Source organism: Corapipo altera, unplaced genomic scaffold (assembly GCF_003945725.1).
Source record: "Corapipo altera isolate COAL_440 unplaced genomic scaffold, ASM394572v1 112, whole genome shotgun sequence".
NCBI lineage: Eukaryota > Metazoa > Chordata > Aves > Passeriformes > Pipridae > Corapipo > Corapipo altera.
Genome location: NW_020884899.1, coordinates 84,896 through 110,038, shown reverse-complemented (window position 1 = coordinate 110,038; position 25,143 = coordinate 84,896). Strand labels below are relative to the sequence as shown.

At 37.3% G+C, this 25,143-nt stretch overlaps 2 protein-coding genes and 1 long non-coding RNA gene across 7 annotated transcripts; 1 reads left to right on the top strand and 2 right to left on the bottom strand.

Annotated features, from left to right (window-relative positions):
• The first annotated feature begins 12 nt into the window (after positions 1 to 12).
• Positions 13 to 17,511, top strand: SPATA1 (spermatogenesis associated 1). Of its 5 annotated transcripts, none has more exons than XM_027648895.1 (13): positions 1,484 to 1,669; positions 2,504 to 2,610; positions 5,936 to 6,053; positions 8,138 to 8,191; positions 8,290 to 8,614; positions 8,728 to 8,976; positions 10,806 to 10,932; positions 11,082 to 11,142; positions 12,063 to 12,174; positions 13,009 to 13,134; positions 14,672 to 14,841; positions 15,899 to 15,997; positions 16,857 to 17,511. In XM_027648895.1, the coding sequence occupies exons 1-13, from the start codon at positions 1,634 to 1,636 to the stop codon at positions 16,959 to 16,961; spliced, it is 1,689 nt and encodes a 562-aa protein (XP_027504696.1). In that variant the 5' UTR covers positions 1,484 to 1,633; the 3' UTR covers positions 16,962 to 17,511. The 5 variants fall into 5 exon arrangements, with proteins under 5 accessions (XP_027504698.1, XP_027504696.1, XP_027504699.1 ...); XM_027648898.1 differs by lacking the exon at positions 16,857 to 17,511 and adding an exon at positions 16,596 to 16,833; XM_027648897.1 differs by lacking the exons at positions 1,484 to 1,669; positions 2,504 to 2,610 and adding an exon at positions 13 to 125.
• On the bottom strand, positions 14,977 to 18,665 carry LOC113949852. Its single transcript, XR_003528588.1, has 3 exons — positions 18,457 to 18,665; positions 17,539 to 17,699; positions 14,977 to 15,958 (listed from the first exon to the last, which is right to left on the bottom strand). It is a non-coding gene; the product is annotated as an uncharacterized LOC113949852 (long non-coding RNA).
• A 219-nt stretch (positions 18,666 to 18,884) lies between these two features.
• Positions 18,885 to 25,138, bottom strand: CTBS (chitobiase). Its single transcript, XM_027648900.1, has 7 exons — positions 24,995 to 25,138; positions 24,470 to 24,608; positions 23,297 to 23,505; positions 22,507 to 22,678; positions 21,867 to 21,964; positions 21,072 to 21,233; positions 18,885 to 20,094 (listed from the first exon to the last, which is right to left on the bottom strand). Exons 1-7 carry the CDS (start codon positions 25,121 to 25,123, stop codon positions 19,909 to 19,911), a joined length of 1,095 nt encoding a protein of 364 aa, XP_027504701.1. The 5' UTR covers positions 25,124 to 25,138; the 3' UTR covers positions 18,885 to 19,908.
• Positions 25,139 to 25,143: the final 5 nt, after the last annotated feature.

Below are 25,143 nucleotides of genomic sequence, written 5' to 3'. Positions count from 1 at the left end.
GGGGCCGGGCCCTGTGTGCCCGGGGGGGCAGAGCCGGGGAACCGCCTGCCCTGTTTATCCATGAAGTGGACTGAAAGAGGAAGCAACATTAAGACCAAGGTGGCAAACCTTGGTGGTAGTATCAAGTAAGTTCCAAGTTTGGAGATTATTTTGAGATGCGATAAATGAAGTTCCTGACTTTGCTCTTGCCAGCAGTTTGGGTCTTGACTGCAACCTGGAGGATTAGTTTACTGCTCGTAGTTCACTGCAGGAAGTAAACCAGGCATGGTGATGAAGCCTCGAGCATGGGATGGACGTCATGTGCTGCAAAGTGCAGCATCTTGGATTTGCCAGGGACCAATGGCAGGCACACATGCTGGAACCTGCTATGCCTTGGTAATAACGAGAGAGGAGGTGGGGTATTACAGCCAGGTCATTCATGACAGTTTGTTGTGGTATAGTTGTGCAGAGGCAAATAAAAACACAGGCCTTGTTAAGTAAATGCTTCCCATCGACGTGAGGAAGTCTTAACTCTGCTGCACAACGCCAGGGTGAGACCTGGAAGGACACTTGGAAGGTCTGGTCACCCGTGCCTCAAGAACAGCTGAGACTGAAGTATCAGAGCAGAGCTGTAAAGGGGATCAGGAGATCAGCAAGGGCGTTTAGCAGGCTGAAAATCCAGAGGAGCTTTGTAACCTCTGAGGGGCTGAAGGAGCCTTCGAAGTGAGAACACTGAGGAAAGTCATAATGAAAAGAGAAAGATGGAAACATTTAGCAGCATCTGTTGCAATAGGACAGGGGTAATAGTTTTAAACTAAAAAAGGGTCGACATAGATTAGATATAAGGAAGAAGTTTTTTACAGCAAAGGTGGTGGAACACCAGAACAGGTTTTCTGGCGAGGTGGGAGATGCCCCATCCCTGAAAACATCCAAGGCCAGATTCAACAGGGCTCTGGGCAGCCTGGTCTACTGGGAGGTGTCCCTCCTCACTGCAGGGGGTTGGACTAGATGACCTTTAAAGGTCCCTTCCGACCCAAACTATTCTATGATTCTGTAAAAAGGTTAGGGCAGAACCATGCTTTATAATCTATGAAAGTACATTGCTGACATGGTTGCCCAGCAGAGTCAGGTTTTCTCAGCACACTGCATTTGGCTGGCACAGTGTATTGTTTGCTGCAGTTCACAATAATTGTCACTTTATCAGACACAGACCCTGCAAAAATCTTGTTTTGTGGGGATTTACGTCTGTGTCTTTAGGAAAACAGTAAAATTGTGTAGAAAAATTATATACAGCTGAAGTATTTTTATGAAAGGGGAGAAAATGTTAAGAGGAAATGCTCTAGAGCAGATTTCTCAGAGCTGCAGGGCTGTGATTTAGCAATTGCCTCAGTTACTTAGGTGATACTCACTTGTGTAGAAGGTGTGGTTGAGTCTGTTTGCACTTAGCTGAAAGCTTTCTGCCTCAGCACAGAAACAACTTTTCCATTTTCATAAACGGAATGAAGAACAGTAACTGAGAAGAAAGGATATTAATAGAGTAACTTCTCTAATAACAGATTATCATGAAACTCATCCTTAAAGAATGTTTTGATCAAAAAGAAAATTAGAAAGCCCATCTGGCATTTGCCGTGGTCCAATAAAGAAAGGTACCAGCATGTTGTTCAGTCAAATGAGACCTCAGACATCACAGGTGAGAGTTTTTGTACTTTTACAAATAAAAATAAAGAAATATTAAAATAAGGTTGTAGAGGACCTGAGAGGAAAATAATGTGCTTTTAACATAGTATATATATAAAGCGTAATTTTCTAGTTCATATTAATTAACAATTGCAGAAATGTTTAATATAGCTTATTTGTGTGGCTTGTAGTTACAGGGAAGTGTGTCATCTTTGTCGATACTTTGTCTGATTATCACTAAAATTATCACTAGATATTAATAGTGCCACAACTACCACAGGTCTGAACACACTCTCAGTGAACCTTGATCAGCTTAATTATTCTTTTTTGCAGGAGCATTTCTGTGCTTCCAAGGTAGCTAATATTATTAACAACTGTCAGAAATATTTTGAATTTTTTTTTCTTTCTGACAGTGTCAAGTCATGGTGCTGTTTGGATCAAGCTTTCAGAGCTTTGCATTTTTTATGAGATAAACAAAGGTAGGCTTTCAGCTGAGAGATTCTTGTAATCATGACACTCTCCAGTGTATCAACTGGTTTTGGTAAGATCTGTGCATTGCTGTCACAGTGATACACAGCAGTAGCACAAGCTCTCTATTCTTCCGCTTTCATTGTGGAGCTTGTTCTAATGTGACTTATTTTGATGTTGTCAGCTGGCATTCAGTCACAAATTGCTCTGTTCATGGCTGTCATTATTGTGAGATAGAGCTCCACTGTTCTAGTCTGTGTGCTAATATCAAAGGAACCATTCCTGCCTACAGAAATTGGAAGTCCACCTAAACAGAACAAAGTGTATAGGAAGAGGATTATAATACACCTACAGTTGTGATCATCTGTGCTTTTTTTAGTTGGTGGAGCTCCATGTTTTTTATGTCCCAGCAGAAGTGTGGAACTTCAAGCTGAATACAGTTCCTGTAGCTCTTACTAGCAAATTTGTCTCAGCTGGATTTATAAGGTGAGTGTGGTCTTAGTTTTCATGTACGTGGTAGGTCCTTCACGCCGCCCTTCAGTTATTTAGTCCAGCTGTTGCTCTACAGAGCACAATTACATCTGTAAGCAGGAACTTGATCTCAAATTAAATTTCTGGAAGGTAAGTGGTGCATTATGTTTATTTGTACTGTATCAGGCTTAGCTGTCTTGCAGTCTTTGATGTAGACCATTGAAACGTACTTCCAGAGCAGTGATAATATTTCTGCAGAATAATTTATGTTGTAAAATCATAGTCGTATATTTTTTCTGTCTCCTTGAGCCTGATTGTCAAAATCTTGAACTCTTTGGCAAGGGGTCAGCTTTAAGACAGTGGCTTGATGAAGACAGGATAGCCTGTCAGCTTCCAGGAACAGGGATTTTGTGATCTGAGCTCTCTCAGTCCAACGAAAGGGCTGAAGCCGTGTTTCTCAAGGGCAAACGTTACAGCCCATGAACCACCAGCATATATTCTTTCTTCTTCAGAAATATTTCCAAAAGGTTGCACACAACACTATGTGTGCTCTCTGTTTAAAGGACTTAGTGAAAGAATACCCTGGTTCCCAGTCATAAGCTCACACCTGGCACAGAGAGTTGCACTTTTAATATTTCATAATTTTGAAAGTTTTATTTATACTCCTAAACACTTTACTCACAAAATCTGTGTATGTGTAGTGTGGTAAGAAGTTATAGAAAAATCACATAATGTAAATATGTATTAAAACAAAGCTTTTACATGCACTTTGTCTGTTTCTGTGCAAAACCTATCAATTCAGCTTAAAGTGCAGGGAATGTAGGTTTTAATTAATTTAAATTGAGGCTTGTAGTATCCATTTAAGAGAATGTTCTTTGTAGCTGAAAAGATTGACAGTAGTCAGGTATGAGCATGTAGGGCAGAACGTATTAATTCTTGCAGCTGCTTTTGTTGAAAGGCTCCTCAAAACCAGAGAAAATAAGTACTGTTCTAGTCTGCAGCAGAGGAGCAAAATACACATCTGGAGTGGTAACTTCAAATCATTTATTGTGATGGACATCTGTCACTGCCCTGTGTTTTCTAGTGTAAGTTTATGTCACTGGGGCATCAAATTAAATTAGGATCCTCACTGATTTCAGTGGGTTTATATCAGCCTGGGTATTGTTGCTTGCTAATATGTCTTAAATAATTGCTAAAAAACACTTCTCATTATAATCCAGAAGAGAGAACTCATGCTCATGTGGCTTGGGCATTGTTGACAGCTCTGTTGTTCAATGATCTTGACAATCCTAATACTGTCTGAGTCATCTTAACAAAGGATTCCTAGGTAAAAGTACAGACCACTTCCATTAACCATGAAATTAGAGGAAAATATTAACTGTGTAATTCTCTGTGGTCCTGAGTTCTCATTCCCATGAACCTGATTTCTCAGCCTCTGTGATCTTTTATTTATCCCTCATTCCTCACCACAGAAGCCATACTTTTCTTATTTCTAGATGAGATGGCTGCATTGATCTCTACTTTGCATTACTTTTAAAGGAGCACCCTGAAGAAAACTACTCTGATGTGACTGTTTTCTGCTAGCCAGTGGCAGCAACTAACAAATATATTAGTGTACGTTCCTCACAGCTGGACTGGCAAATAATGTTTAGATAAATTTCTACCCTATTTCTCAGGCTCTGTATACCTAGATAATTTTCTCCCACGATGCATTTTACTTACTTAGATGTTTTTGCTGCTGTTCGTAAATGCCTTAGGTTTAGGTTTCCTTGCTGGTTTGGACAGACCTTATCAGTGAAGGGTGTGCAGTGTTAGAATTGCCTCTGAAAGAGCTTGCATTTATTTGGTTTTGGAAGACCACTCAAGGGGCATATCATCTGTGAGACACTAGCTTGAAGAAATTATAGCTCATGAGAGATATTTGAATTACAGATCATCTGTGTTCTCACGTAAGGTCTTGGAAGGATGTGTGTTGAATTATGTATCCATCTTTCACATATGTCTTCATACATTTGAAATAAAGGATGTAAGACTATTATCTGCAGCAAATGTGGGGAAAATGGCTGGGAAAGAAATAAGCAGGAGCCAAACGTGCAGAGACCAAGTAGTGTGGCCTAGAGGTGTCCACTCTGCAGACTTTGATCTCCTTTGCTGCGTGCCTGTGCTCCAAAGCAGTTTTGTGATCTTGAGGCTCCTCTAAGTCCAGGGTGTTTGAAATAATGCAAAGGAAACATTGTAGCCCACTGAAGTACTGTGTTCATGAGATGAAACTTAATATTTTTACTACATACTTAGGGTGTGAAATGAAGGCCTGTAGGCCTTCTTGAAAGTGCAAACAAACCTTGACAGGTTAATGAAGACCTATTTAAGTGGAAGACAGGGCACGTTCTTGTGTATAATGTTTACTGAGAATGGCATGTGCTGTCCCCCACGCTGTGTCTGTGCATTGCTTGGAGAGTGATAGCTACCTGGGCCAAAATCATACTGACACTTCATCAGCATGGGTCATTAACAGTCTCAGGCCTGGATTTGTTCCCTGGTTTATCTTATATGGCAGCATAGGAGGAATTTGAATTGCTTATGTTGTGCTGCACAGCTTTAGTGTGCCTCTTGCACATTTGGTTTTCTTGTGCAGAGATGCTTTTTATTCTGTAGTGATGTTTATACTGAACTTATTAATATTTACATGCTTTCAAGTAATACATTAAAAGATGCAATTCATATTTATGTCAGCATTCTCATCCTCAAATCATGGTGGAAATGTTCACACTGAAGTGTTTGTTTTTTATTTAAAATACGTTTGCATGCACACACCCGACCGTAAACTTGTGTTGGAGAAGACAAAAGCAAAGGATTTTGCCTGCTACTTAAAGTGGACAGTGATGAACTCTCCTCTAGCCCTGGGTGCTTGAGGGGGTATGTTTTACAGTGCTAGACTGACCCCATGAAACTTTGTCACTTATATGGAAGTGCATGACTGTGGTTTCCAGTGTTGCTGTTATTCATCTGCAGATAAGCAACAGCATTCTGAAGGAGTCATTTTCAAATTTCAACTACTTCCATATTCTTCCATTGTATGGGTTTCATAAATTATGAATATTGGTAGTTAATGTTATGGCAGCCCTTGTAATACAGTGTACCTGAACATGATACAATGTTCTGACTCTGCCACACCAAGACCCTCTGGCCTGTATGTAATTGGGTTCAGTTCTAGGACACAGGTCATTTTGGTCATTCTGCCCATGCAAACCAGCACATATGGAGCATTATCTTCCCCCTCTTACTAACTAGCCATCATTATTTGATCTTACAGATGTATTAATGAATAACAACATTCTAGGGTGTCTCCTCACATCACATTAAGAGTGCTGCGGGAGAAGCTCGGAGAATACCTGGGTGGAGTTACAGTTGCAGATAAATTCAAATTTTTAAAATGCATTGGGAAAAAACTAGCAGTGGTAAGTTGATATTTTTTTTAGTTTAGTGCTCTTCTGTTTTATAATGTACATCAGAGATCTCATTTCTGCAGAGTAGATAATATCACGTAAAGTAGAGATAATTTTTGGAGCACTGTTAGCATTTGGTTTTAAACATGCTGCAGCATAAGCTCTTCTCAGAACATATCTAATTCCCCAGGTGCAAAGGCACAACTGGACAGGTATATTAAAAATATCCTTTAAAGCAACAGGTGTAGTTAGTTGCCATCCAGTGAAAAGATGCTAGTTTTGATAAATCAGTGGATTAAATATGATAAATCTGGTTTCTAAAAAACACCTCAAACCCATAAGGTCGTTATTATCTGTACATGGTTGGGAACATGACAGTTGAAGAATTTGCAATGGAAGCTGAATAAGTCAGAGTTCCTCTAATGGTTCCTGCTGTGACCTGCCCAAAAGCATTGAAGAGATCACTCTCTGAATGAAAACTTCTCTGGATGTACATTTGTGTTCCACTGTTTAGTTCAGTAATACCGTATGTAATAAGAGCCCTACATCTCTGAATCATAACTGTTCCTCACATTGATTCTATATATATATCTTTATATCTTACAAAATATAGCTAAAGATTAAATAAACTTGAAAATTAGTCCAACTGAAAGTTTATTCTTATAATACGCAAAGACTTAAGTCATTTATGTAAGTATAGAATAATTTTTTCACATCTCATTTCACCTCCTTCTCACAGATTTGGAAATTAATTACAGGCTGGAAATTTGGTGCCATTCTTGATTTCCTTTCTAGTTTAATTATCACTAAAATTGCTCTCACAGGAGACTAGAATAAATATGAAGTACTATGCAAAAAGTAGGTGGAAAAACATGAAGAGAAACTGAAAGACTGTGATACAATCTAAATCAGAAAATGTGCATTGTTTTCAATGAATTCAGTTCTTTTTAACTGGATGATAATAAGTATGATGGTATATTTTCTTCCCCACATAGTTCAGAGATAAATGGAAAAAAATTTCTGTCCTCCTTTAGAGTATCAGCAAATGAATAAAATATTTTATGTTAATAGAGAATTAAAGGTAATGGTAGATGCATGTGAACATTTTTAGAGACAAAGATACAGTTTTACTTTGGGGTATTTACTTTTTCTTGATGTTTTACTTTATAACAAAGTGGAAAGCAATGAACCAACTGGTTTATTTGTTGTTTAGGGTCATGGTAACCGTAATGAAGTACATATCCATGATCAAATATTTGCTGAGTGTTCTACCCCCTCAGTCCTCTGTTTTACAACACTAACAATGCAAGCAGAACTAAGAGCTGTGCCCTACTTGCAAGTAAGGGTTTTCAAATGAAAAAATAAACAGAAACCAAAGTCACGTTAATTTGCTCTTTCTTTTTTTTCTGCGTGTAGCCTGCGTGTCTTACAGTGAATCCATGGCATTGCCTGGCAATTACTGAGAATAGAACTTGGCCCCCTGTTTAGTTCAATATCATTATTTAAATGTAAGCTCAGATTTCTTCTCTTTTCCTTTCCTGGAGTACATCTTTCAAATATTTAGACAGGACAACTCTTGAAATGTGAAAGTTTATCTCACACAAAGAATATGAAGAAAAACAATAAATACAAGAAGACATAGAATAATAATTGATTTTTTCCATATACATTAAATATTTTGCAGTATTGCATTAAGTGAATAGAGAAAATTATGTGACAATCAGCATTTCTGTCCAGATTCAGCTTGAAGAAACTTTTGATATAGAAAGTTGAAAACTTTCTGTTCCTGCAACTGTTGGATCAGGTCCTTTGAACCATAAGAGAAAGGATAAAAAAAATATTCAGTACATTCATGTTCTCTTGTGGGTCTGATTTAGATTTTGAGAAATAGACAAAATGAAGTCTCAGGACTATGTCAGAAAGTACAAAAGCAGTCAAAGCTACTTTTTTCCCATGAGGCCAGTACAGATGATAATGCTTGTTATGAAAAAATGCAGTATGTAAAAATAGTAATAGAATACGTGAATTAAGTGATTTACAACATTATTGATAAAAAAGTATTGTATTTGTTATGCTTTTATTCTTTATCTTGCAAGGTGAAAGCAAAGCAAGAAACAGAGCTGGAACTGAAGTCATTTGCTCCTCCTTATGTATGTATTGAATGGCTTTTAACGTACAATTTTCAGAAATATTTCACGTTGTGCATTTTCTCTTTTGTCCTGTCTGATGAATATACTGTGTCTTTTAGGCACTTTATCCTGAATTATATTTATTACCTGGAGTGGAATACTTTGAAGATGTTTATCCATTATCAACTCAACCAAGACATCACTTCAATGCAGAAGCTAAAAGGTTTGTTCATGGATCAAGATTACCCAGTCTTCCCCAGCAAAAACCTGAAAAAAGCAAACCATTTTTAGAAAACATACAGAGTAAGCATCAACTAGAAAATCTGGAAGTGCACAGTCCCGTGGAACGGGGTGAGAAAGAACCTGTTCCAGTTTTGCACACAAACCATAAGCAAGACCATAACAACAGGATTCAAGAAGAACAGATACAGTTTAGAGAAAAAGGTAAGATTAACCGGTTTAGTGAAGGGGGATGATGAAGGAGAAGAAAAATAAACATATGGTCAACACTAACAATAAAATAATATCTCTGTTTTATAATATCAATTATTATGCAGATCAAAATGGATCCGATGGATCTCTCTTCACACCAAGTCATTCAAATCCTGCAGATTGGGAATCTGGAAAGTGTGACATGACATTACAGAGCTCTGAGCAGAATCATCTCAGCCAAGATCAAAAAGACCATAACACTCCTAAGTGGAATGACAAAGCCAAAGGAACTGCTTTTACTCTTCACATAAACCACAGTGATGAACAAGGCCAGGATAACCAAACACCCCGAAATCACATTAAATATCAAAAAGGTACAAATGTTCATTGCTGTCTTTTTGCTAAAGCAAGTGTTCTAAAAGGTTAGCAGAGTGAAGCTAAGTTTTAAGAAATCTGTAATTAAAGCACAAGTTGGAATATCACTATCAAAACAATATTCTATTTTTAAAAATAATGATAATACCTTTCAAAGAGATGTAGTTTTACCTTGTATAAGTTCTTCTTTATCATTGTGTACTGATATAGAGTATTACTTTACTATCTTGCAACAAGCGTGGGTAGGGCCTTCCCAAATCTTCGTTCGCGAAGCCCAGCCATGAAAATGAAAAAACTTTACTATAGTTGATATGTTTGTCTAATCTTATTTTGACAAGAAAAATTACTAATCAGCTACTATAAAGATTGGGGGGTAATGATCCCATAATTCAACAGTAAGTTTAAATGAAAAAATCTTGCTATCACTTTGTCAGGAAGAACATTTATTCGCTTCAACTTTCCTTGTCATCCATGACTACATTACTGCTGAAGAGGAAGTGTTTCCTCCCCTTCCTTACATGTAGTGTTTTTTATATGTTTCTATGTTCTTATATGTTTTATATGTTTATATGTTTCTATGAACTTGAACATTCCTAGAACTGACAGGGGACAGAACGCTTTGAGGGGACTCCAGGGAAAATAGCCCGGAAGTATGGAGGGGTTTAAAGCACACATTGACTAGATCGCAGTTCTGTGCCAAAATAGAAGATGCTGTTTGGACAATATCTACTAACCATTGCTTCATTTAAAATAGGGAGTCTTATGGATACTGAGGGTTATTAAGTCCCTGAATGGTTATATAATGTTCTTAATATTCCTAAATTTTTAGTGATTACCAAGAAAGAAATGACTGATGCGTTTAAATTGGATTTGAATTACTGTGTTTATATTAACATAAAAATTATAATAGAAGTTGTTTTTGAGGAAATACGTTTGAGAGACAAGTCTTAATATTTGAGTAGAATTCTACAGTTAATGTAAAAAAAGGTGACCTTTACTCATTAAAAATTTGCAATAGAGTATTAAATGAAGCAATATTCAATTTTTCATGAGTATTGGCACCTCAGAGATTTCAGTTAGAATGATTTTGTGGATATCTAGCACTTTTAACTAAGAAAGCAACAAATTGCATATTATATTCATTGAGGGAGTGTATTGGAAAAGGCTTTCATGAATGACTTTTCAGTAATTCCAGTTTCCAATCATAACTTGGCAAAAATAGCTTTGTCCCTCCATCATCTTGTTAACTGATATTAAGTATGAGATCAGTTGATATACAAATATATATGCGTAAATGTATAACTGAATAGTTTTCCATAACTTTATTTATAATTATGAAGGATGTAGAATTTTGTAGTAGTAAAAGTATGGTCTGTCAGCAGTTTTCTTTTGAAATATTTATTGAATATATTTTAAAGCAGATAACATTAATTCATTAACATTTAAACTCAAAACATTTTGTTCTCCCTTTCTTTGGTTCTGGTTTGTAAGGGATCTTCAGTGTCTGAAAGGCAGAAAGTGTACGAAACAGAATTAATTTAGGAAAGGTGAAATAATGAAGTAGTTTCTTTATCTGTGATGATGTTTCTTGTACTAGTTACCAGAATTAGTCAGATATAAATTTTTAAAACAAAAATACCTGGGTTTTAATCTTTATTTCTTTCTTCTGTTATTCATGGAACATTTCAAAATCCTAGAAATAAGATTGTTAACTGTGTTGATTCATTGAATTTCCAATACAGGTTGGCAAGTCCAGGCATTGATAGTCAAAAGAGCTTGATTTTGGTGAGTTAATCTATGTGTTTTTGTCGTCATTAACCTGTCACAGCATTAACAAACATGGAAAATAATGAGCACCAGAAAGAGACGAAATTAAGAAGAGACAGAACACAGGATTCTGAAATTCTTAAAATAATGGAAAGACAAACTACAGAATATGTGCACAAAAAACAAAGGTTAGTAAATAATGAATCTTCTAAAATAATGGATAATAATAATTCACAGCTACAAACTTCTTTTACAGGCTACAAATAAATGAAAGAAAATGAGAAAAAACCCATTTCATTCCATGAATTTTCACTTGCTTCTTTGATTTTATCTTCAGCTTGCAGCAATACAGTACTAGGAAGACTATAGGTGATCTTGGTGAAAAACTGGATAATCAGGTAGGTTTTTCAAGGTAACATATTCCTAGTAATCTTGAGCAATAAATATAGTCCTCCACCCAGAAACAGTCTAATTTTATAAGACAGGTAACTCCTTATAAATATGAAATACTCAAATGTAGATGTGAAAATAATTGAGAAAAGTTAATTCATGCACTGCTACTTAGCAGATTTGTTAGTGAGTATCAACTATATTTCCAAACAATTAAATCATCAGAAGTTATAACTCTGGTTATAATTTAACAGGAACCTATACAATAACTATCTCAGTCTTATTAATATTGTGATTTATCTTTTTTTTTACAATTTCTTGACAGTGATATTTTACTGGCTATATTGATGATGTTTTTATAATTTCATACGGGATAAATTTGTTTTCCCTCACGCCAAGCAGAACTTCTGATAAAAAACTATAAATTCATTTAAAACATAGGTATGAATTAGTCATAGTATCAGAATAACAATATATTTAGGAAGACTCAGCACCCACCTGCAAGTGCACAACATAATAGCCATCACTATTAGCTGTAGCCTGTAGCTCTCATGCACAAGTGACAGTAGTGGAGTCGTACAAAACTAATGATGAAATTGAAAATCTGTGATTACAAATTTTAGTTTAGAAATTGGCAGTTTTAAGCCCCTAATTCCTGGTCTTGCATGGGAGTATCAGTAACTTGTGGGGTTCTGGACCTGGACAAGAACAATTAGCAACAATCTATGTAAGTGTTCAGTGTTTATTTGCAGAGATCCAGCTGTTTTTAATTTAGTAATCTTGTGTACTGCTAACAGAATAAAAAAGCTTTCGTGCAGAATTCAAATTCAGCCCTTCCATTCACTCTGGCCACTTTCAAGACATATGTCTAAAGTAACTATTCAGGATTATGGTTATGTACTTATATTTGTGTCTTTTGACTCTATAGGCAGATGAAAGCAAGCAAAATCATCTTACTTGTCCAAAAGAATACATTTCACCTCCTAGTCCACCTTTACTTTCTGTAAATCCAGCTCAAGTTCCTGTACTTCAGGCAGCAAGTGAGTATGATTCCAGGAAATTGCAGGGAAGTGAACATTTAATCAAGACTGAAGAGTCAATGAAGACACAAATACCTGCTTTACAAAAGAATTTGTACATGCATTCATTCACAGTATTATTATGAATTTTAATTTATGGTTGGAAAATTCCAGGCATTTATGATTGCATGGGCTGTCCTAGAGCATGGCAGTTTCCCAGTGCTAGAAAACCCAGCTTGTGGAGTTGTGGATGGAAGGAGAAAAGGAGAGAGATGGGATGAAATACTGCAGGCTCAAGTGAGAATGGAGTAAAGAAAACATCTTAGTAGTATTGCTGAGGATCCTCTGCTGTGGTGGAGGAGGAAGAGGATAGTGAGAAGACAGTGAGAGTTTGATCTATTGTTGCGGACTAGTTAAAGTCTGAGATACTTTCCTGCTTAGGGATCAGATGGAGTTTAAGGCAAGATTTCACTACACTTTATGTTGCAATGTATTTTGAGCAGGAAATAGTCTTTTGGAGGCTTTTTTGGCTTCATATGGCAAGAGTCTTAAATGTATGGAGTGTATCTGTATCTTGATTATATAATGTTAGTGATACATTGACTAAACGTATAAAAAGATGTTTGCTTGTTCGTGTGTGTATGAATGCCTGGATGCATGCTGGATTTCTGCCTTTTTCTGAAGTGCCAACCATTTTGAAAAGTTAGAGATTAATTTATTAAAATGAAATAATTTCTACTGCTTGCTCTGACAGAGCTTTTGGCATGATTTGTGATTAGCATTACAAAAATCTTGATTGATCCTTCCTACTTAGAGTATTCAGACACTTGCTACATATAATTTTAATATCTTTAGAAAACAAGATGGTAGAACAATTGCAACAAATGAAGAAAGACAGAAGGCATATGGAAAAAACTAGAGAAGAACTGATCAAAAAAGCTAAAGGACTACTGGAACAAAATAAGCTGAGGAGATACCATGGTATACTTTTAATTTATTTTGGAATTTGGAATGATTGAGAAATTACTCTGAAACCAATGTGAAAATGTTTGTCTCCTTTTCAGTGAACTTAATTACAGAGAGAGCAGTTTTCTGACTAATAGCTCCAAGAAGACTCATTTGTATAACAGGATGCTGGAAAAATTCAAGGTTGCAATGTTTCCTTCCCCTTTTTTTTGTGGCAGTCTTATAAATTTAAAATTATCCTGACTTTTATAAACTATTCAAGTTGTGTCTCATGTATGTGCAGTACCCAGAGAGCTACTACAGGCTGCTTCACTCTTTGAGGCCCAGGGTAGCTGATGTATTCTAATCCTACCTTTAACTGGTGCTTACTGTGTTGATGAGGCTTTGAGTAAATTGCAGCATAATTTTTATATATCTCTAATGACATGGAAGTTGCAAGTCTGTTGTGACAAGTGTGATAAACCTTGGTTTTTAACAAGGTCAAATCTCATTCAAATTTTACAGGAATTTTCTTTGTAAAATTATTTCTAAGTTTATACTTAAAACTATCCTCCCTAGGTCACATTCCAGTTATAGAGAGATGAGATTTAATCATTATGAAGTTTTGAGAGCTTTCACTTTGTACTTCAATGCAGCTAAATCACTAGGCATCTCAACTCTTACAGGAGTTGAGGAGACAAGAAGCCAATTCTTTCAGTTATTCACCACAGCGTGGTGAAGTTGTACTTTAAAAACCAGACTTGGTTACTTGAAGCAGTGACTCTGTAGTAGCATGGAGGTGCAAGGCAAGCTAATTTACCTTGCTGAGATAAGCCCTAAATGGATCCTGCATTGTCTTACATTGTTTTCCAGGTAAAAATAAAGGTTATTTCACAAGGATTCAAACAGCTTCTGCAACTTTTTTAAGAAGCGTCTCTCTCCATTATTTTTATCTGACCTGTAGACTTTCATAAGTAAGTGCATGTTGCAAGCATGTTTCTTCACAAGGTATTAAGGAAAGAGCATATTCTGCAGGAACAGTCTATATTTAATATCCTCCTAAGATTGCCATGCTGACAGTCACTCTCAGTTACATACGTACAGTCCCCAAGAGCTGAGTTCTTTTGGGTAAGTTTCAGTTGTTCAAATTCTGGTCATAAAGAGATCAAATTTTGCATAAATCTACAGTGCTACATTTTCTGTTACAGTAAAGCTGTGGACTTCAGACTGTGCTGGGCATACCAGCTTCACAAGCCTGGAGCACTTCTGTGCAGCTGAAACCTGCAGAACAGCCAGCCTGAAGGAAACTTTGGGTTTGGGCCTTGTGTTTTATCTTGGTGGACAGATAGAACCTTTTGCTGCAGGTGCCTGTGTGAAAACTCAGTTGTATTTACAGAGAATGTAATTTTAATGAATATTTTTCTCTAAATGGTTTTTTAAAAGAAACCTACTGCCACATTTCAGTGTGTGCATTGGCCAGCTGAATCCTGTGAGATCAGCTGGTCAGGACCGTCTTCAGCAGACCTTATGATAGGTGAACAAGAACAAACAGTATTACTGTTTCACTGTGCAGTTCGTGAGGAATGGAAAAAGAAGTACTTTGAAACTAAGAAAGCTACAGTTTCACTGGAGGACACTTTAAACAAATTACGACAAGATTTAGAGGTTTACCACCAGAAATTGCTCTTGCAATTGGAAGCCAGAGATAGCCAAAAACGACCAAACAATACAACAAACTCCAAGGTATTTGCTTGTATTATTTATTATCTCTTTTTATACAGCCTGTTGTTGGTTCTTTTTTCTATAAGATATAATTTAAAGAAACAAATCACCAACCCATGACTTGTAAACTAGCTTCAGCAGCCAAATACCCCTCAATGCTCTGAGGTATAAAATTCCTTGAGCCCATTTGTCTCAAAAAGACTGCAGAAATGTTTGAGTCTGAGCATTTGATTCTTTCTGCTTCATGTTTGTACCTTCTCGTAACAAATCTCCTTCTGTTCAGTATGATTAATGATAGGTATGATATATAGTAATGATTAATAAACTGTTCAGTTCTATATTGTTCCCATCATCCCCAAATTCATATACAGAGGTAATGAAATTGGAAGACAAAATGTGCCTGAGGCTTTTGAAGTGGTTGTACCTGAACTTGTGCAACTGCAAGTTTCTTAGGAAGGTCAGAGCGGGATTAAAAAAAGAAAAGATAAAAGAAAAAGGGAAAACATCCTTCCCAGTAGTGGTATCTGCTAATTTTCTCAATGCATTAATGGAACTCTGTTGTCAAATCTGAAGCTAGCCTAGGAAAAATAAATGTCCCTTTCTCGTGTATGTACAATCTAAGAGTGTATATTATACTATGGTGTATTATTTGACCTATCTTGAAATAAATATCTACAAAATAAAAATATGAATAGGGTTGACATTACATTGTTTAGCTATGGTCAGATATGTTATTGCTCCTTTTGTGGGGTATATCAGGGGGTTTTTTTAGGTCTCCCTGGCTATGCACAAAGAGGCCTTACATGAAGGATATGTACAACTTAACATGCATCCAGCAGGTATGTACTGGCCAGCCCCCAGAGAAGACAGCCAGGATTTAATGAGCTGTTAGGCTAAGCACAAGTATGCTCTCCCCCCTCGTGAGCTACGTGCTGGCCGGGCAGGCATCAGTCAGGCAGGAAAGCAGGGGAGCTGGAAGGAGTTTAGAGGATTGTTTCTGAGTGGTGAAGTAGCATCCAGCGAATGAAGAGATGTGGTAATGCTGCACTTCAGGTTTTGTTGTTGTTGTTTCACACAGAATTACACAATCATCCGGATTACTACAGTGCAGCATGAACTCGATCACCTGCAGAGGAAGCTAGAGGATACAAAAATGAAACTCATAACAGAAATTAAGGTACTCTGCCTTTTCACTAAACCAGTCAAAATGTGACAGTATGTAAAAAAATTAGATCTTCTAATTATTAGATGATGTAAATATTTGCTAAACATTTCTTGGTTTGTGCTGTTAGTTTTATCATGTTAGTTGTTGTAACTTTATCACTTGAGTCAAATTACTCCAGAACACCTGGTTATTAGATGATTTTGAATGTATGGCATTCAAACAACTTAGATTTTCAAGATACTATGTAAGCTAAGGTTTACAATCTTTTTCATAAAAATCCCATTTCATTCAAAAGGTAATTGAAAAAATACACTTGGTGTGGTAAGGCACTGACCGGTAATAAATAGACCATGGCTAAGGCAAAAAAAAAAATGGTATAAAGGAAAAAAAACAAACCAAAAACCTAAAAAAAAAAAAAAATGGCTGTCCAAGCAGATGGAAGTCCTCTTCATGTGCATTTTTCTATACCTGTGATGCCTATGGCTCTTTTTGGAAGGAAGATGATACTATTGGTCTGTACACTGGATAGCTTTTCAGCTCTAAAAGCTTGAAATAGAAGTCTTTGTCATCACAGACATTGACCATACCTCCTGTTTACTGGGTACTCTAGGGTGGATGACATTGTATAACAAGGAGTGAAAAGAACAATTAATTTTGCAGTTGTCTCCAAAACAGCAAGGCAAAGTACAGAAGAAAGTAGTGATAGAACTAAGCTATCTAACTGGACATGTACAATTTTAAAGATGAATGATGTATCCTGTATTCAGCCATCCTGTATAAAACTCAATCTTAGTTATATAAACCTATATGCATGTCTACTCAATAAAACTTCCTTAAATTGCCATTCCTTAAATTACTGATTCTTCTGCAGCTGAGAAAGCAGGCAGCATATGATTTACGAGCACTGAGAGCGGAACTGACACAGAAGAAGATTCATTCTGCTTTAATTCTCCAGTACAGAAAATCAGGAATTTAAGAAGATGACATGACTTTAACATCTCTCAAGTCCACAAAAGCTCTTTAATATATATAGAAGATGAGAATTCGTTTGTATGTTCTTGAAGTTATCTTGTAAAAAGACATCAGCTGTATAAATGTTGTGGAATTTGTATACTAGGCTACTGAGGTACCGCAGCTCACTTTAAATCTTTCTCTTACTGTAAGATTAGTCAGCTGCTTACACATACAGTTTAAGCTAGTAATGTGTCTAAAACTAAGCTGTTATATTTAAAGTGCAAATTAGTGAATTGTGTAACATCACAATGGTATGCTGATGTTCTTTGATTAACAAAATAGCTACTAAGCAAATAAACCTGTAATCCATAACCTCCTGTTCTTATTTGCAGGCATGCACATTACATTTTTTGAAAATTATTAAAATACAAGTTCTGTAGAAAAACAGCAACAGTAATCCTTTATTTAGCTATTTACTGAAGTTATTTTTGTCATTATAAGCATGCCTATCTATAAACTACCAATGTATTACTACTATATTATTATGAAATATAATCTCAGCTTATTTCATATCTAGCTGGTTTTGTTCCTTTACTTACTAGGAAAGCCAAATGGACATTAACTGTCTTCTGTACTTAGAGGAAGAGGGAAGCTTTCTCTTGAACAAGCATAATGATGATCTCCTGGTTCAACTTACACTATTGCATATTCTGCTTTTCCTGAAGTCCAAGCTCATGCATGTGCCAAGACTAACAATTCTCTGAAAAAGAAATCAGAAACCTCTCCATAGTAACTTTTTTCTAGCTCTTCTGTTTGCCTCTTTGCAAACCAGATGTATTACATTAAGTAGAACAATAACATTCTAGGAATTTATCTCAGCTAAAAAGCTGTCAAGGCTGTATTTATTACTGGAAGTGAAAGACTCATGGGAAATGGGTTATATGATGAGAAAATTATGCAGCTCTCAAAAGGACTAACTTAGAAATGTCTTGAATCATACCACCCATTATCCAATTTATTTTCTTAAAGATAGGACTTAACAAAGATTTTTGTGCTGAAGTATTAAATTGACTATTAAAACTGCAACCACTGTTTCTCAGTTCAGAGTTGAATCCCACATTCTCTATTTCAGAATTGTGTCTTATTTAAGGTACAAGAGCAGGCAACTAGCTACTGGAAGATCTGAACCTAAATTTTAAAAAAAAAATATCAACTCATGATTCCTGACTGCTACAAGGAGGAGTTTTATTATTAAGTCATCAGGCCCTCAGTTAGGATTTTACAGGTCAGATATTCACTCCAGAAGACCTCTAAATTCAGCAAATATCTCACAGTACTTTAGCATATAAATGTAAGTAGTAATACACATTCTCAGGTACCTGTATTTGTGCAGATACATACATATTGTATATAAAATTTAACAGTGTCTCCTCAAACCTACAAACCAATGTTCTAGTGAAAAGCCTTCTGATTTTTCAGGGGAATTTTTTTCTTTATGCAAGAGCAGTAGGCTTCACCTTCTGTTTTCCATCACGTGTAGTATCAATTAGTCAGACAACTCATGAAGTCTTCTAGTCTTTTCCTCAGTAGCCATTACAGTAGTGCTGCTATACTATGGGAACTATTTAGCAAGGGGAAAAAAACAACTCATTAAACAAAAAACCCAACTCAAACCAAAGAAACAAAGAACCCCCCAAACCAACAAAACAACAATAAAAACACCAATGCCCCCCCCCCAAAAAAACCAACCAAAAAAAACCCCACCACCACCAAAAAAACAAACCCACAACTGACTACATATATCTAATGAAATAAATTTTTAATTAATGGAGTCACTTAAGAAGGGCACAGTTGCACTTTAATCTGCTTGTGAAACAGTTCTGAGAAGCAGACAAGCAATGTGGGCTGTAAGCTGTAGAACAAGTAAAGCACAGACAGGCAACGCTGTTTACCAACCTTAATGAAGACAGCATTTTATTTAACAAAAAAATCTTGTAAACATCAGACAATCTTTACATCACTACAGATATTTTAAAAAGTTATAGATTTTCTCCAGACAAATTATTTTATGAAAATATGAACTAGAAAGAAAACATAACCTGCTATTATCCCTCAGGCAACACCCCATAAAAACAAACAACAGGCTACTGAATGAATCTTAGAGTGTGTGGGAAAATAGATATACAGTTCATTAAATAAGCTGCTGAATTCTAGTTTCCAGGAAGTAAAATAGTTCGGAATGGAAGGAAACATCATCCAAGTCCTCTACATATTAATGTTCCCTCCTAAAGTCCAAGATTTTTGGCTTTTGAAACAAAGGAATTTTTGTGATACATAAACAGCGAAACTGGGGTTTATTGAATACTCCTTTCTAACAACAAGTCTGATAAAAATCTTAATGGCAACTGCTTCATGCTACATAATTTCTTCAGTCTATAAAATCTTTTAATCTCTGGAAGAGTAACCAAATGCAAACAGGCTTCACCAAGTTGCATGTAAGCAACAATCTGTCTCTCCAGTATTTTGTTTCATCTGATTCTAGAGTGACTTAGCTGGGTTGGGTTGGGAAGTCAGAAGGCTGAGACTGCACCATGTGATTCCAAAATGAATACTTGCCTGCACCAGGCAGCCTTAGCAAAGGATCATTATGAGACTGCCCCTGTAAATTCACCAATGGGTCTTACTTGTTACCAGATACACATTGGGTTCAAGCTTTAACCAACTTATGGTAATTGTGAAAAATGAAGAAAAGGAGCAGTCTTAAAAAAACCCCCACTGTTAAAGCAACACTGGAACTTTTTGAAGAATGAAAATACAGTTTTGCATATAAACCAACAAGATTAATCTGTCTAGTTTGCAAAGTTTTTGTAACCATAGTATATTTATATAAGGTCAAAATTTCTGATAGTGTAAGCCAAAATGAAAAATTACAAATTTTCATCATTCTAAATCAAGGGTTCAGATAGTTCTTAGGGTGTCAGAGCTTGCCACATTGCTTCAGTTTGTTGTTCTGCTACAGCTTCCCTGGAATAGTCAAGACTATTTCCATTCCACATGCCAATGCCCCTTAAACCTCGATTCTTCACATAGGCTGCTTTTAGAGAGATGCTGCGAGGGTCATCATACCAGACTTGGTGGAAGTGACCAAGAGAATCCTAGAAAAACAATTAAGGACTAGTGTCAGTATCTACTTATCTATATGAATATGATACATTAAAGTTCATTGGGTTTTGATTACATTTTCTGTTGAATGCAGTTAAAGGTATAATTAAAAACTGAGATATACAAGCTATGTAGATTTACGTAGTGATATTTTCCTGATTAACCAATTATTTTTCACACAGGATAATTAAAAATTCTAAGCCAAATACTTGGCTATTGTTTTACTTGTAGAATCTGTTATAAAACAGTGGCACAATTTAACTGCAGTCAGATGAAAAGACTTAGCTAATTTGTATTTCAATATTTTTTTAGATACAGGTAAAATTTCAGATACACTATCTAACATAACATAACAGGTGAATTTAGTTAGAGATTAAGTGGGGTTTTTTTAGCAATAAACAGTTTTAGAGGAGGTGATAAAATTTTGTCCAAGTTATGTTGCTTTGACCTGGTTGTTGCTTACAACACCATGTGAAACTTTAAACCATGTCTAAAGAAACAAGAGAAAATGCATACACTGTGGTGTTCTTGTAAGCACAACCATTTATGGACTCATTCACTGTGACTATGTAGAAAGCAAATGCAGAAAAGAACATGCATGCAAGGCACTGAGATAAAAGAAAAGATCATCTCAGAATCTGTTTTAAGCACTCATAACTTCATGAAAGTAACTGTAACAGTGAAGGACAGAGCTATAGGATTTCTTAGTGCCAAGATGTCCTTTTTTGCCATGATACAGTATCTCAAGAAAACACAAAGTAATGAAGATTTTTATTACTCCTGTAGTCTTCAGGCACTGCACCCCTCTTTCACACTAGAAATTCAAGATACGAAGTCCAGCACTTCTTTACTACACCGGAAAAAATAAGTAGAAAAATGGAAGAATCTAATCCTGAAAACTTTATAGTCAAAGAACTACGGTTCACGAGTGTTTTCTCCACAACATGGTGTCTAAGAAAGATATGCTTACCTTGTATTCATAAAATGGAGACTTCTGTACCTCATCCCACAGCACCCCTGAAAGAGAACTGTTCACCTGCTTCATGATAATTCCGTAGGGGACCTGTCTGCCTGCAGCATCACTGCAAGGAGCCCCACGGAAAGGTACTTTGGAAAGAGAACACACATGGTCCTGAAAAAAAAAGCAGAAGGCATGAGTTTCATGTTACATAGATATAACTGAACTCCAAAACAGCAGTACAGCCAAGAAAATTCACAAAAGGCATCGGGGGCTCAAAAATCCCTAATCTTCAAGCAACTCTGGCAGATACATTACATGTAGAGAAAAGTAAACTAAAAGTTAAATTTTGTTTACTCTGTAGTTATACAGGATTGGATGGATATCATTCAGCTTATACTGTTATCTTTTCTCTTTTTAATTCACTCTTATATTTTTCATAAGTATAATGTTGTCTGAGATTCCATAAACTGCTATGCTTTAACAGTCACAGGTTTGCTATGGTTTGTTGCACCTGTCTTTAAACAGTGAGCTTAGTGATGGTGCTGAGAAGGCACATACAAGTGTTGTAGGACCTTTGGACATCATCTCTTCTCATACAGATAACATTTATAGCTCCTTAGTCAAACACAGTGCTTGGGTATAGTGGGGTTCAGCAAAAGATTCTGTCTTGTCTCCCAGCTTTATGCTCTTATCCATCAGACCATAGTATTTCCTAATCCAAAAACAAGATTTCCAAAATCTAGTTGTATCTTTCCAAGGAAAAAATTAACAGTATGTTTGCAAATGAACAATCTTTCATCTTACCGTAGATAGGTTTTGGCAGACATAGTCATAGCCATACCAGGGGACACCCATCACAAGCTTTTTAGGATCAATGCCCATAGTAATATACTCTTCATAGCCTAGATTTGAAGGAAATAAAAATTAAGATGCATTACTCCCTTTTCCTATGCTTTTTATTCTTACAACTGATCTACAGCCAGAGCCAATATAGGACTTGCATGATCCCGAGACAGAGGCTGGGGCAAGCTCTCCTTTACCTCTACCTGCACACTCTATTTAAAGAGGCCTGCTCTACTGAGATGCTAGTAATTGCTCTAGTTGCTCACAGTTAAAACCATATGCCCTTAGCAGAAGCTCACAAGGACAAAGGTTCTTTGCAAGCCCAGGCAGACACTATTGCTCTGGCTGCCGTTTGCCATTCTAGTGCTCTTCACTCCTGACGGCTACTGATCACAAGTAACAACACACAACTGCTAGAAGTCTGCCTGTAGTGTCATAAGGAGTAGAGATACTATTTTCACACTAGGACACCACATATTTGAGCACACTTGAAAGCTTCAATGCAACCAAAAAACAAAAAGAAAGAAATGTCAATCTTTTCTATCTACTGATGTAAACAAATGGAAATGTTCTGACTCCTGAGGAGACATTTTGTCCTCACCAAGTAAAGTCTGCAGGTAAGGGGCATTGGCTTTTGCAATACAGTCTGTCCAGATCTGGCTCTGTTCATCATATGACATCACAAATAAGAAGTCACAGGCATCTGCAATCCCAGTGTAGTTGTAGCACCTTCTATCTATGCATGCTGGAGACCAAGCCACATCAAATGTTACCTGAAGGAAAAATGCACAAGTTAGTATCGTGTATGGCCCTTAGGCGCTCATTTCATCTTTTTAAAAAAGCTGTAACTTTTCAAGACAGTATTTCCTACATGTAGCAGTTTAATACACCTTTATGGTAATGCACTATAGGAGAGGCTGCTCAGCTGACAAAGCAAACACTAGATTATAAAGTGAGTGCCCCACTAGTGCCCCTAGCATCAAAGAAATTAAAATATAATATGAAAACCATCTGACAAAAAATATGAAGCATGATGCAAATCCTTAAAGCTTTAGTGACGGGTTTACCAAAACACTGTTAAGCTTTTGCCCCAGAAGGCTGTATTTGCCCTACTTTCAACAATTCGTTAAGCCACACTAAGTGCCAGCTCACAAAAGGCAGTAATGTTGTATCTATAGATCCTCGTGAAGCCCCTCTTCTCTTTAAATTCATACAGGTCAAAAAGGGTGATTCTTACAAGACCATATCACAGCTAACATTCATAATGAACCATTCATGAGAATATCCTATTTAGATCTGCATAAACTTTTCGTATCCATATGCCAAACAGCATTGCCAAAACCCCTTGCATTTCATAAAGTGAATGTTTGTAAAAGGTACATTATTATTACCTGTGATCCTGGTATTTCTCTGTGAAAAGCATCTGTAGTTTCTTTAACAAGCTCTGTCAATGCATAATACTCAGGGGAGGTTTCGTTAACTTCTTGCTCTATATCAATGTTAATTCCATCCATATACTGGTCTTTTGCAAGGTCCACCTGGTGGGATATCCATGCCGCTCTTTTAGCAGGATCAACAATTTCCTTAAGAGGTACATCACCTAGACAAGAAGCCTTCAAGAGTTAACATGCATTTGCACCACAATAGTAGTAAGGAGGAAAGGCTTGTCTTTACTAAACCAACAAATATAAACATAAACCAAAAAATGCTCATACCGATACTGGTAAAATACAAAGGAGTTAACTTTTTCCCCAAGCGTAATTTTGAGAAACCACCCCAGAATTGATTACTAAACTTCTTTGAGACAGCAGTGTTTAAAATAGGGTTCCTTTTGGATGTTTTTCTATAATTTTAACCTCCTTACTTCTGCTTAATATTCTTTTAGCCACTGTAAAATACCTTTCTTGAAATCAATTTACTTTTGGATTTCCACTGAGCCAGAGGGACTGTTTAGAGTAAAACACTTTAATGTTTAACCTTGGTTGCTTTCCACACTGTGGTCTTGGATTCTGTGTTTGCCTCAATAGAGCCAAAAGTTGCTTATATGATGTAAGCTGTAATGGACTTTGTCTTTTTAATCAGCATTTGTACCTGCACAGAGTTCCTGAGTACTCATGTTTTAAAACTCAACCACTTCCTAATACAAAGGGATTGATTTAAGTGCAAAATACTAAAAATTACTTAAAATCCCTTCCCTTACCCTTTTGGGTACTTCATATAACATCCAGAACACAGAGCCATATAACTATTTTCTGCAGGCTTTTCCTTTCCTCCCTCTTCCTCCATAACTGTTGTTCCCTATTAGAGAACTTTAATTTAGGTGTCACTGGGATGGTTTCATTACTACTATGGCAGACACCATTTCTGATTTTAATGCCCTGCATACTAGCAGGCATTAAATGCAAAGTGTCAAGACATGATAGCCTTGTGTGAATTATAATCCTCTTACTGATTTTTATATTCCGCATGCAATTGAATGTGAAATGTCAAGGTACTATAGCCCTATGTACATTATGTTCTTCTTCACGCATCATAAATATCCACACTTTCCCAATGTAACCAACCTTTCAGTACTATCCTGGAACCTTTAGAGTGGGCATAGCACACGAGCTCAGGATCGTACTTTCCAAAAGCTGCCACAGTTGTAATTTTTGACCAGTCATAGAATTTCCATGCTTCCTTTCCCACATCAAACACAAAGACCTGGAAAAGGGGTAAGAATCACCCTCATTAGCCCCAAACACTTGTCAGCAGGACGATTATTTTCCACGTGCCCCTCACAAAGGTCGCTGCCTGGCGCCTCTGGGAAGCAGCTTGCACGGACGCCTCCCACCCTCTGCCCGGGCTGCCAGGGGGGCCCTGCAGGCAGCGGGGTAGCGGCTGCCACACCGAGCCCGGCCCGGGCACTGCCCTGCACATCGACCCCCACTGTGTGGAACCGGCTCGCTCTGGAGCGGGCGATTCAGGGCGGCAGCGGCCCCGGGGCGCCGAACGCGCTGCGAACGCGGAGCCGCCGGGTTCGGCCGTCCCTGCGCCAGCAGCGCTCCCAAGCCAGCCCGCCCCGCTCCGGCACCGCGCGGGCCGCGCACCTCGGGGCTGCGGGTGCCCGTGACGGGCCGGCACAGCCACGGGTCCCGGCAGGGGCAGGCGCCGACGGGGCCGCCCAGCAGCTGCAGGAGGCCGACCAGCAGCAGCCACCCGTCCCACGGCCCCTTCATGGCCCCCACGGCCGCCGGGC

Coding starts and splice junctions, on each gene's coding strand:
- CTBS (XM_027648900.1), bottom strand. CDS start 25,123: ATGAAGGGGCCGTGGGACGGGTGGCTGCTGCTGGTCGGCCTCCTGCAG. Junction 22,679..23,296: donor GAGAAATACCAGGATCACAG/GTAATAATAATG, acceptor TTTTTCCTTCAG/GTAACATTTGATGTGGCTTG. Junction 21,234..21,866: donor TCTGCCAAAACCTATCTACG/GTAAGATGAAAG, acceptor TTTTTTTTTCAG/GACCATGTGTGTTCTCTTTC.
- SPATA1 (XM_027648895.1), top strand. CDS start 1,634: ATGTTGTTCAGTCAAATGAGACCTCAGACATCACAG. Junction 12,175..13,008: donor TCCTGTACTTCAGGCAGCAA/GTGAGTATGATT, acceptor TAATATCTTTAG/AAAACAAGATGGTAGAACAA. Junction 15,998..16,856: donor AACTCATAACAGAAATTAAG/GTACTCTGCCTT, acceptor ATTCTTCTGCAG/CTGAGAAAGCAGGCAGCATA.